Source organism: Tetrahymena thermophila, assembly GCF_000189635.1.
Source record: "Tetrahymena thermophila SB210 genomic scaffold scf_8254476, whole genome shotgun sequence".
NCBI classification, from domain to species: domain Eukaryota; phylum Ciliophora; class Oligohymenophorea; order Hymenostomatida; family Tetrahymenidae; genus Tetrahymena; species Tetrahymena thermophila.
The window spans coordinates 185,428-198,306 of record NW_002476251.1 but is presented as its reverse complement, the minus strand read 5'-3'; the positions used below and the strand labels follow the sequence as shown (position 1 = coordinate 198,306).

General features: G+C 23.5%; 3 protein-coding genes across 3 annotated transcripts; 1 reads left to right on the top strand and 2 right to left on the bottom strand. All coding sequences in view use genetic code 6, as the record gives it.

Annotated features, from left to right (window-relative positions):
- Positions 1-1,036: 1,036 nt before the first annotated feature.
- On the bottom strand, positions 1,037-4,508 carry TTHERM_00729030 (Serine/Threonine kinase domain protein; the record flags this gene model as incomplete). Its single annotated transcript, XM_001022688.2, has 8 exons — positions 1,037-1,931; positions 1,991-2,165; positions 2,224-2,336; positions 2,430-2,485; positions 2,545-3,069; positions 3,174-3,263; positions 3,744-4,217; positions 4,380-4,508. The coding sequence occupies 8 exons, from the start codon at positions 4,506-4,508 to the stop codon at positions 1,037-1,039; spliced, it is 2,457 nt and encodes an 818-aa protein (XP_001022688.2).
- Positions 4,509-5,894: 1,386 nt separating this feature from the next.
- Positions 5,895-10,171, top strand: TTHERM_00729020 (hypothetical protein; the record flags this gene model as incomplete). The annotated part of the gene is made up of 4 exons (XM_001022687.3): positions 5,895-6,838; positions 6,982-8,531; positions 8,656-9,118; positions 9,172-10,171. Exons 1-4 carry the CDS (start codon positions 5,907-5,909, stop codon positions 10,169-10,171), a joined length of 3,945 nt encoding a protein of 1,314 aa, XP_001022687.2. The 5' UTR covers positions 5,895-5,906.
- Positions 10,172-10,831: 660 nt separating this feature from the next.
- On the bottom strand, positions 10,832-12,670 carry TTHERM_00729010 (kinase domain protein; the record flags this gene model as incomplete). Its single annotated transcript, XM_001022686.3, has 1 exon — positions 10,832-12,670. The coding sequence occupies one exon, from the start codon at positions 12,668-12,670 to the stop codon at positions 10,832-10,834; it is 1,839 nt and encodes a 612-aa protein (XP_001022686.1).
- Between the last annotated feature and the right edge of the window lie 209 nt (positions 12,671-12,879).

Below are 12,879 nucleotides of genomic sequence, written 5' to 3'. Positions count from 1 at the left end.
TTAATTCAAAAAATATAGCTATTATTGCTGTTCCTGCATTTGAAATATCATGAACCATGATATCATGATTTTTGATATTTCAAAAAATAATTATATTGATTATGAATATTTTTTTTTTCTAAATCTTAATTATTTTCTTTATATTTGATTTTAAAATGCTTACTAAAATTAATCAAAATTCAGAAAACTTTTTTTTTTAAAAAAATTGGTCTTAATTATTGAAGATTTGTTAAAGCTTATTTTTTTTTATGATTTTGTTGCTTAAAATTAAATTTATTGATTTTTTTGAAAGTAATATTGTTTGTAATAATATTTAGTAATTTTGAGAAATAATGCAAAAATTAACACAAGTAGAGTAAATATTTGATGATTGAATTTACATTTTAATAATTATTTAAATTAGTTTAATATTATTTTTAGAATTAAAAAGTTTTTTTTGGTTTGTGTAACTAAGAATATTTTAAACTAGTTTCCATAAGCCTATCTAGATGGTGAGTATCTATCTTAATTTATAAATTTAGTATTATTGATAAAGTATTTTTCAGTAACTTATAGCTTGGATGATAGTGATAATTATATTTTAAGTATTTTTGGTTATTTTATATTAAATATTTAAGGGATAAGCTTTAAACCTCTTAAGTATAAACATGACTTCAATTTACTAGAAATAAATGCTAATTTATTGATATTTTTATAATTTTATTGTTTGTTTATTTATTTATTTTATTATGAGAAACCAGGAATGAGAACATAAGAATTTTAAGAAAATCTTTTTATTTGTATTTAATTTTTAAAATATAATGAATGATTGAATGATTGATTGATTGAGTGAATTTAGTAGTTCAGATTAAAATCTTGAACTTAGTCTAGTCTTTTAGTATTTGCTGACTAGCTACACTAACTAAAATAATTGATTATTAAACCATATTTTATTTATTAATATATTTAGGTTTATTATATATCTCTAATAAATAGCTTCTTTAATTTCATTAAGGGAATTAATTTAAAATTACAGATTTAAGGGAATATTTTTCCCTCATAGAAGATTTGGATCATTGTAAAATTGTTCATCTAATGTACCTTTTTTAAATTTTAGCTTATTTTCTTCTTTTGATTAGGGTACTGCATCCTTTGCTTTATTTTTTTTTGCTTAATTTTATAATTAACCTTATTAATTATTTTGATTGCTGGAAGTTTACTGTTCAGCCTCTTTACTAGTTTCGTCTTAATTTTCTATTTAATTTAGGTGTTCAAATTAGTCACTACTGGCCCTAGAACGTTCAAAATCGATTTTAAATTTAGAAGGTGACTTAGTTCGACCTTCAGCACCATTTGGATTTAGTAAATTATTTTAATGTGCTGGATCTAGAGAATCTTCTACAGATTGAGCTCTATATCGAACTTAATTATTTTAATCTTTCTACTTATTTGTATTTTAGTGTGCTTTCATTTTTAAAGAAAAATTAGAGGTCAAACTTTCTTGTCTGCATATAGAAGTCTCAGAAGCTGCAAATGAAGGACTTCTCATATCATTTTCAAAGCTGCTCTATGAGATGAACTGCTTACTAATATAACCATATACATTTTAATTTTTATTGACATAGTTTAATTCAGAATCATTAATGCTTTCCTTATGCTTAAAATTAGAATATTGAGATCTACTTTCATAATCAGAATGAGTAGATTCCTGCATTGCTGCCATATTAGGCGAGTTTAAGTTAGATACCATGCTTGTATTGCTTAAATATTACATATTACTGGTGGGTGGTTACATTTAGTTGCTATTGTTGTTATTGCTTAATGTATTAAGCATTTATAGGCTCTTTTATGATGTATTTGAAAGACATGTTGATTGCTCTTGAGATTATTACTTCATTTATTATCTTAAAGAACTGTTAATCAAAGAATTAATTCTTGACATATCAAACGTGCTACATTTAAAAAATATCATTAAAATTACATATATTATAACTAAACTAATTAGTACTACTCTGATTAAAATTTTTTTATGACTGATTCTATTTAGGTAGGGGTATCTTCAGGCACCACTAAATCTTCTTCAAAATTTGAGTCCAAATTTTTAAAATAAGGGTGCTTCAAAGCAGATTTAGGGTCTATTCTCAATGTTGGATCTTTTTCCAACATTTTTTTCATTAAATCAATTGCTTTTAATGTTATTTTTTTTTTTTATTTGATTAAATTTATAAAGTATTAAATAGTTACCATTCTTATCACAGTCTTTAAGTTCTGGAATATTATAGTTGACTTCACATTTTTTGTTTAGTTCGATAGTCTCTCTTGTCGTTTATCCCAAGAAAAGAGGTTTAAGTGATAACCTATTATTATAAATTTAGAGGTTATTTAAAGAGATTTAATTCATAAATAAAATATTAAACTGAATAGAAAACTATAAATAAATAATCTCTTACATAAAATAAAAGGTTGCTCCTATTGAAAACATATCACATTAAGTTGTATATCTTGCCTGTAATTTATAAGCTTAAATTAACTGTCTTTGAATATTAAATAATGAATTTTAATTACTTTTGTTAAATCTCCTTTCAAATTGATAATTTCAGGCGCAACATAACCAGGAGTTCCACATTTTGGGAATAAATATTCTTTTATATCTTATTAAGTACCTAATCCAAAATCTACGATAATTGCTTCAAATTTATATTACTTAGGTTATTGGATAGTATTAGCAGAGAGATGTTAAGATTTAGGTGTTTTAAGATTTTAAAAAACAGGAACTTTTCTAAGAAGAATATTATCTGGTTTTATATCTCTATGCATAATTTTTCTTTCTTTTAAATGCAACAGACCAGAAGTTAGCTATTTGATATATGATCTAATTTCATTTTCTGTAAAAGCTCCACTATCTTTTTCCTTTTCTAGACCTTTTTTTTTTGCTCTCTTCGCTAAGCTAATACGATCCATTAAAGATCCTCCATTTGCTAACTCAATTACATAATAAAAACTGTGCATACTTTCCCAGACTTCATACAATTTTAGTAAATGTGGATGATTTATTTGTTTCATTAAGTTTATTTCATTGAAAAACGCTTCCTTTATTTTTATTTTATTATTTTTTAATTTAATTTTTGCTAATCTTTCTCAAATCTGAATAATTTTTAATTCAGTCTGTCTAAATATTATGAATTAAATTTTACTGATCCTTTATCTTCTTAGTAAAGTTTTTCTTTGAGAAAAGCTTTTATTGCAAGTTATTTTCCAGTTTCTCTATGATTAACAAGATAAACCTATTATTTTTATTATAAAAATGATTTCCTATTATTATTTTATATGGTTATTTTTTGAGAATAATATTCTTAATACAGAATTAAGCATGTACACAATTTTTTTCGTGTAAAACCTATTAGTCAATAATAGTAAATAATTTTTGTAAATATGATACAAGTTTGTTTGTCATGTGGGGGAAATTTATATTTAAAAAATAAATAATAAAAAAGATTATAAGAAAATTTCAATTTTTTGTTTGTTTGATTGATTGATTGATCACTTGACAACAAGTAAATGCTATTTAAGGTAATGTTAAAAATTTATATATCAATTTTTGATAAATTTCTAAATTCTTTTGTTCTAATATTTTTTTCTATCTATAATTTATTGAAATTATATTTATCATTCAATTTATCTATTTATTTCTTTATTGACAAATTAATTTGCTTTGTTTTTTTTTCCCATTTAATGAGGCTTAGCATAAAATTTTAATTAATTACAGATGCAAACGAGCCTTTACCAAGCTTTTTTACAGCTTTGTAGTGGTCATGAAACTACTTCATGATAACACGAGGTGCGAAGTAATTGTAAACTTTTTTGAGAAGTATTGGTTCTTTTAAAAATATCTCTATTATTATTTGTCTAAATTAATCATTCTATTCTATGTTTTTTTGTTATTCTTCTAATGTTGTCGTTGTAGAATTCTTTTTACTTTCGCCATTTGCTTATCCTTATTTGGCTTCTTTGCTTTGTTATTATGAATTAAATAAATGAAGCGGGTCAATTGAAGCAGCATCTTTTTCTAGTGCTGCTTTTGCCCTTTAATAAATATCATCTTTTTCTATTCTGAACCCTTCACATCTATCAAATGCATTTGTTCCGTCTGGACCTTCTTTTACCAACCACTCTACTCTTATCATATCTGATATTACTACAACTCCCATTGTTTAATTTCCGCTTTTATGTTCTAATACCTTTTTTATATTTAAAATATTTAAGTCTATTTCATACAACATGCACTTCATATTGTACTAATCAATTGATATAATTAACTTTCTTGCTTTATATAAATATTATTTTAAACTAATACTTAGCTTTTTGTTAATATGTCATAAAAAAATCATATTATGTTCTACCTTAAGATAAGAGTTAAAGAACTGCAGATTTATTATCTTTTTGTCTTAATTAACAAATATGAAGCATTCAACCTAAAAGAGCATAGCTTCCTTTTGCTTCGATTTAGAAATTTCTTTCTATAACAGCATTTGCTCTTCTTAAATAAATGTAATTATGAATGTATATCTACTTTTGATTTTTATTGGCTTAAATGCTTAAGAGCCTAATCAAAGCTTTTTAATTTTTACTGTTTGTTATGAATAGAGTTTTAATACGCTTTAATATCAATCTACTAATTAATTAATAATAAATTTTCCTTTATTTTTCTTGAATCAATTAAAAACTAATAAAGATAAATAGTTTTTTTAATGATTATTTTTATAACCAATATTACTTATTTATAAAAATAAATTTGTGATAAGAGGTACGCAGACAGCTCATTCACTAATTGATTTATTCAATCACTCATAAAATCAATTATTTAATCAGTCAATTTTTATTATCAAAAATAATTAACAGATACAATATAAATTATTCTGATAATTTTTTATGAATTAATCTAAATACTAATTATTTTATTAATATTAAAATATTTAATATTGAAAAAATAAATTTATTTTACTTTAGCTAGTGTATTCAAAATCAAAACACTAATAATTAAATAATAATTAAAGAAAAGGTAGTATTTTTTTATACTTTTTAGTTTTAAAAGCAGTAATCAATCCGAATGTTAAACTATAACGAAAAAATAATTTTTTGAATAATTTTATTTATTATTTAACATTTATATTCAGTATATTTATAAATATTAGAGTAAATTATCTGAAAAGAGATTTTTATTTATAAATTTAATTTTTCATGAAATCATAAAACAGATTTTGAACTACTTAATTTTATTATAAATATATTTTTTTTAATCTTTTAAAATAAAATATTCATTTTTTTAAATCTAAAAAAAATCTTGATAATTTCTCTAAAATCACAAAAAAAGAAATAAAAATAGACAAAAGTATAAGTATAGTCAATGAATTACCATCATAATTTAGCTGTAATTAGTCTTTATTTTACTTGAAAAATAAGAAAATTGGTAAAGTCAAAAAATATACATTATTCAATAGCTACTGAACACTTTTTTTATTCAATTTAAAAAAGCTAGTTCATTAACTTTAATTTTATAGAAAGTAATTTTTTTTAATAAAAAATTTTAGATCAAAAATATAAGAATAAATTTTATACAAACAAATTGGAATATAAATTGCTTTCCTATTTTAAAAGTCAAAAATAAAATTTTTTCATTTAAAAACCATATTTTGCAAAATTTTATCTTGTAAATTTTATTAAAATTTTAAAAAATCTATTTTTGATAATTAATATTTTATGTTTTAAAAAATTAAAATAATTTCATTTTTTTTAAATTTGATTTATTAATTTGTGCATTTTTTGGAAAGATATTAAAGTAAATCTGATATTTGCTTGTTATTTAACTATCAGTGTAGACTGAAATTTAGTAAAATTTTAAAAAGGGTAGTTTTTATTTTTCATAAATAATGGAATTCTTGTAATCTTATTTTTTGAATTTTGGTTTTAATTCATTCAATCAATCTTAAATAAATAATAATTTCAACTATTTTATCTTTTAAAAAATAATGTAAAATCCATATTTTACTACCGCTAAAAGCAATTAAGCAAATGAAACTGGGCCTGGTAGCTTAAAATATGATTTAAAAAATAAATATGCTTCTACTGCCATTAAGCGTGATGGAACAACCAATGAAAATAATACAAATATATTTGCTTCTTAGCCAGCTAATCAGTAGCCATTATAATAAATGAATAAGGATAACTCAATATTTTAAGGATAGAAATAATTTTAATCCTAAATAAATCAAAGTTAAAGACAATCAAACTAACCATAATACAGTAAAATATTTAGTGCGAATAACTCAATTCCTGCTTCGCCTCATTTAGACCGTCCTTCTGATCGTTTACCAACTCATAACTAATCTTATCTAAATACTAATAATCCTGTAGGAATCCAAATACCTTAACAATATAATTCTATATTTAACTAAAATCCAAATAAAAACTAACCTTCCTTTAGCTATTAGAGATCTGTTCATGGAGCTGACTCCTTTAAGTAGAGTAATAATAATAGCTTTTTGAATTAGAGTGCTCTAAACAATACATAGGCATAAAACTATCATGTTATAGCTCAGTAGAAAGGCTATTAATAATTAGAAGATGCAAAAATATTTAACAGTGATCCTCTCATTTCTAAAGCTGAAAAAACGATAGAATAAATTAAAGAAAACTCAAATATTTTATAAAATATTGTAGAAAAAAGAAGAAAAATATTTTATGATTACGACAGCTGTCTAGATAAAATAGATATTTAAAAAAAGAAACTTAATTAATGTTCTAAAAGTGATTCTAAGCAGTTCTTTCAGCAAAAGACATCACACGAGCTTCTACTATTTAAGTAAATTTAATTATTCGTTAAATTTGCAAAAAAAATTAAAAAAGCTAAAAAATATATAAATATAAATGTGCATTTAAATCGAATTTTAAAATGAAAAAGTTAAAATATTGCCTTAAATAAATTACTATTTTAAATCTATAAAGAGATAAAAAGCAGGAATTAGTGAAGATCAAAGATGAATGCTTGGAGATGATAGGATATTATGAAAAACTAAAACAAAAAGGACTAGCTCTGAGATTGTAAAAGTACTAAAACACTTAAGAGATAAATTATTAACAAGATGTATTTGAATTTGAAAGTATGTACTTAAGAATTCAAGATGAATATTAGAGTAAGACGACTCTGCTAGAAGAGTTAGTTGAAAATTATAAAAAACATTTCAAATTTGATAAGACGAGTGAAAAATTTACTGAAAAATAGCAATAGCTTTCAATGTAGGTCAAAGAAATTGAGAATAGTGATACTATCAATTCAAACTTAAGCATGCTTATTGATGATTTTCTTATTACTTTGAAAGCCTTAATTGAAGAAGTGGAAGAAAATATAGAATTTAATGAAATTCTACTTTCTAGCTATTAAGAAAGCTTCAATTATGTTTAATAAATATTATTTTACAGAAATGAAAAAATTCCTGAGTTAGATAACAAGATTAAAAATATTAGAAATAATATACAACAATATTTAAATAATAGGACAAACCGTTCATAGTAAGCTTCTGGTTATATATAACTAGCATAAAAGGAATCATAAGAAGTTAGGGAATAGTTTAAAAAAATTAAAAAGTAAGCAAAGCAAACTCATTCGTCTTAAAACAGTATGTTCTTTATATAGTTAAGAAGTAAACAAATAACGAAATTAGTAAGCACTATTAATGATATTTATTCAAAAACATTAGATGAGGTGGATAAGCTGGTCAACTATATATCATAAGGATAGCTTGCTAATGATGAGTTATACTGTTAAAATATCATTAATAATGGAAAATAATTACTACTTACTCTCAACGTATAATAATCCCCAGAACAAGGCAAAGTAATGTTATAAAAAACTCAAGTTTAGTTATCTTTACTTCTTGAGTTATAGGATAGACTTTAAAATCTATCTTAATAATCTGAATTTAGTCTAATTAATCCAATTATCTCATAAATGAGCTTGCTTTTATCTTAGTAAATAGCTGAAATCAAAACAGAACAACAAAAAATATTCCCTTTGATAAAATACGAAAATGAAACTAGAGAGTTTAGAATGAAAAGATAAGAAATTCAGTAAACTTTAGAGAAAGCTAAAGAAATCATCAATTTTTAAAAACAAAATTTTATGCTATCTTTTTAATTTGAAGATAATTAGAAGTAATTCTTAAGCATTTTGCAAGTTAATTTGAAATTGCAATAATACTAAAAATTACTGAACCAACTCCTTTAATTTTTTTAAAACTCTCGGTAAGCATCCTACTCACCTTTTGATCCCTAAACAATTACTTAAAACTCATAAGATATCCATCAGCTATTATCAGCCATAGATTACAATAAGACAAACATACATCTTATAACTACTCTACTAGAATCTTGTAATAGTGTATCTCCAACTAGCATAGGAAATTTAAATTTTTAAGTAGATTCAGAAAAAAATAAGCTCTCATCAAATATAAATACTTGTCTATAATTAATTTATAAGTCATATAATAATCTTGAAAGTAAAATTTTTTTTATTCTTCAATTTTTGGCACCTAATTTTTTAATGATAAATTAGCATCCATTTTAAATAAATTCGTTCATGTTTTAAATAATTAAAACCTATTTTTTATTGGATTAAATTAGATCTGAGATAGGAATATAACAGACCAAACTACATGAACAAAGTAGAGTAAGTTTTACTAAAAAAATTAATTTCCATGTAGTCAATTCTTGTGTAAGTTTAAAATATCTTTGTTTATTGGCTAAAGAGTGGAGATGAAATTACATCAAAAGTAATCCACCTCAGAAAAAACTATGAAAATTACTAGCATCAGTATATTGATCAACGTTTATATGATATTATCTAAGATAATCTTGAAGAACTTGATTTAATGATTTAAGAAACAAGCATCGCCCCTGAGCTATAAGACTGCTTTAAATTTAATATCAAGTCTTACACAGAGTGTCTTGTAAGATATGCTGTTTAATTGGAAAGAAAAGTATTAAACCCATATTCAGCAAATTACTTGATAAATTGGTTGGAAAAAAATTATTAGAATGCTCTTTCTTCTATTACGTATCTATTTGATATGGATGATTTAATTTGGTAATCAATTAATTTTTAAAATTTCTTTTATTTTAGTAAATATTATTTATTAGGTACTAGTAGGGTAATGATAATGATGATATTGGAATTCAGTTGAAATTGCTAAGGAGTAGGTTAACAGAATCTTTACTTCAATAGCAAAGTTTGGGTTTATTATTTAATCAATAAAATATTATTGCAAATATTAAGCTGGATCTACTACTTTAAGTAGTACTCAAGGATAGCATTCTTTATGATTACAGGGCTATTGAATAGCTACTAAGTATTGGGAAGTTATTTAATTTGCATGTGAGACAAAGCTTTGAAATAAGAAGAGTGCTTGAAGAAAAATATTAGAACACACTTAGTTTAAGATAAAATTAAAATGATTTAGATTAGCTTGTAAGAATTCTATCAAAATATTAAAAAACAGTGGCATTTAATCTTGAAAGAAGAGAGATTATTTTAAAAAGCTAAGTTATGAGTGATGAACTTAAAAGACAAGTCTTAATTTAGGCTGACAAAAATCAAAGCATGCTAATGAATATTTTAAATATTGATTAAAATTTACCTGATAGCATTATGTAAATGTACAACTTTTTAAAATCATACGTTAAAATCTTACCTTTTTTGAATAATGACTCGATTGGCCATGCTTTCTAAGAAGATTATCTGTTTGATTATATCTTTAATTCAAGTAGTAATATTAGTTTACGTCAAGCTCTTGAGTAACATAAATAAGCTGTAGAAATCTTACTTGATGGTAATTTTATTGAAACAGTAAGATAGATTTATTTCAGAGAAAAAGAAATTGTTGATCGAATTAAGCTAGATAAAAAATTAGGATTGTTTGAATACGTTTAAGATTGTTAAATTATAAAAGATTTACGTAGCAATATAGATCTAATTAAATGGAGAGAGATCATTTAAAAATCTATCAATTTATTAACTTAGGATGTCATTAATTCCATCTAAGCATAATAAATTTAATAAGAATTCTCCAGAATAAACTAACTCAATAGAAAATAACAAATATTCGTTAACAAATTCATTATGTCCCAAACATAAAAATGAATACATGCATAAAGAAAAATATCTTTAAACCCTACCCTCTACTTTCATATATAAAATTCAGACCATCAATTAATTTTTCTTCTATAAATTATTTTAAAATTTTTTCCCACTTTTATTTTATTTTTGTTGTTCTATTATTTTAAAAATTGTATTACTCTTAACTATGTTAGAATTAAAAAATATTTATTTATTTATAAATGAATGAATGAATTAAAAAGTTTAACTGCAACAATAAATATTCCAATAATAAATTACTCTTTATCTAATAAAAAATTAAATAATTATTATTTACATTCAAAAAAAAATTTTAAGTAATAAATAATATGATCGTTATAATAAGTACTGAAAGATAATAAATTTTACAAATTATCAATCAGTAAAAAATTATTGATATCTGGTAATATTACGTTTTTAACACAAATCAAATGAATTTATTTTATAAAGTGGTAAAAACAAAAATAAAAAAAATAAAGATATTCAGCGAATAGATTTTATATTTTTATATTATACAATAAAATATATAACTACCATTATTTGATTATTTAAAAGGATATTTAGTGTACATCTAATATTTTAAAATAAATTATTCTTTATTTAGTTTAAACCATTTGAATTTATTTAAAAACTCCTGAATAATCTACTTCATATTTTAGTTGATTTTCAAAAATCCATTTTTACTTCGGATTTAATTAATTAAGAAGCTTTTTATATTTTTCTTTCAAATCTTTTTTTTAATTTGATTCCATAGACATCGTTGTTGTACAAGTAAATTGTAAATATAATGAGACTTTATGACTTTGATAAAGCAACTAAAAAATCAGATGCACCCTTTTCGCCAATATTATTGTTGTTTAACATGATGTGCAATATTTCGATACTATTTGACTTTGCCAAAGCTTAACCCAGTAGTAATGCACCCTCTTACCCCAATTAATTATTCATTATATCGATGTTTAAATTTTTGAGTTTAGTTAGATTTGCTAGAGAAGTGCCCAAGCTAAATATACTCTATGCGTTTAATTTATTGTAGCATAAACTAAGTGAGAATTTTTAGAGATTTTTTAAGTTATCTAAAAAAGTACCAAAAGTAGATGAATTCTCATTCCCAATATGATTTATCATTAACTAAAGATGTAAAGTTTAGAGGTTAGTTAAGTTTGTAAAACCTTAACTTAAACCAGCCATTCCAGCTGTGCCTATCTTATTGGAGAATAATTCAATATTCATATCTTATAGCTAAGTTAAATTTGCTAAAGCAGAGCCTAAACCAGATGCTCCCTAAGCTTATATATTATTACTATATAAAGGAAGATTCAAAATTTTGAGCTTTGTTAAGTTTTTAAAATGAGATACTAAATCAGAAAGTCCATCTTCAATTTAATTGTCATTTATTTGAAGTGTCAATTTTGTAAGGTTAGTTAACTTTCCTAATTCAGAGCCTAAATATTAAGCACTCTAACTACGTATTCCATTTTTCTGTAAATTAAATTTAAAATCTTGGAGATTAGTTAAATGCTCTAGAGGAGAGAATAAATCAGATGGAAAATTTTGACCAATATTATTATTGGAAAAATCGATGTTTAAAGCTTATATCTTAATCAACTTTGCAAAATTAGAGATGAAACCAGATAAACCTTATCCACTTAATTAATTCCCTATAAATCTGACTACTAAACTTGATATGTTAACTAAGTTTGATATAGTAGAGCCTAGATTTATGACATCTTAATCGCTAATATTACAATAATCTATTGTAAGTTCTAAAGTTGATAGGTCAGTTAAATTTAATAAACTAGAATTTAAAGCAGAAGCACCCTTTGAACCAATTTTATTCCAAGATATATCAAGCACAAAATTTTATAATTTAGTTAAGTTTGCTAAAGCTGAACAAAAAGCAGAACCACCTTCTTCATCAATACTATTTGAATAAAGATAAACTTTAAGTTCTATTAGATTACTTAACTTTGATAATCCAGAACCTAATGCAGAAGCGCCTTTTGAGCGAAGAGAAAAAGAACATAGTTAGAGTGTCAAATGTGTCAGGCTAGATACTTTTCCTAAAGATTAAAATAAGTCAAATGCTCCCTTTTCACATATAGGACTACTTTACAAATCAAGATTCAAAGAATTTAGTTAAGTTAAGTTTTCTAAAGCAGATCCTAAAACAGAAAAACCCCTATCCCTTATGTCATTTTTAGATAAACTGAGTTTCAAAGCTGAAAGGGTTTTTAAATTTGCTAAAGCACAGCTTAAACCAGAAGCCGCATTATCACCTTCGCCATCTTTAATTTTTGATATTTCACAACCATCCTCATCGTAAGTATCATAGAAGGTAGGTCTTAATAAAACTTATAAGCTTGAAAGGCTATTTAAGTTTTCCAAAAAAGAATTTAATTCAATTATACCTTTCTCTCCAAAAAGATTTGCTTTCAAATCAATTTCTACTTTTTAATAATCTTAATTATTAGGGAGATTATTAATATCTGTGATTTTCAACATAAATACTTCTTTTTTTCTCAATTACAAAAAATTTGTTTTTTTTATTTATTTATTTATTATTTTCCTTTCACCAAATGGAAAATATCTTTTTTTTTAAAAAATTACCAAATTTTACTGGGCCTATTTTGTAATCTAATGTAACGCTCTGATCAGACGTTCAATTAATTATATTTTTTCTAAAGATATTAATGAGCCTCTTCTTTCTAATT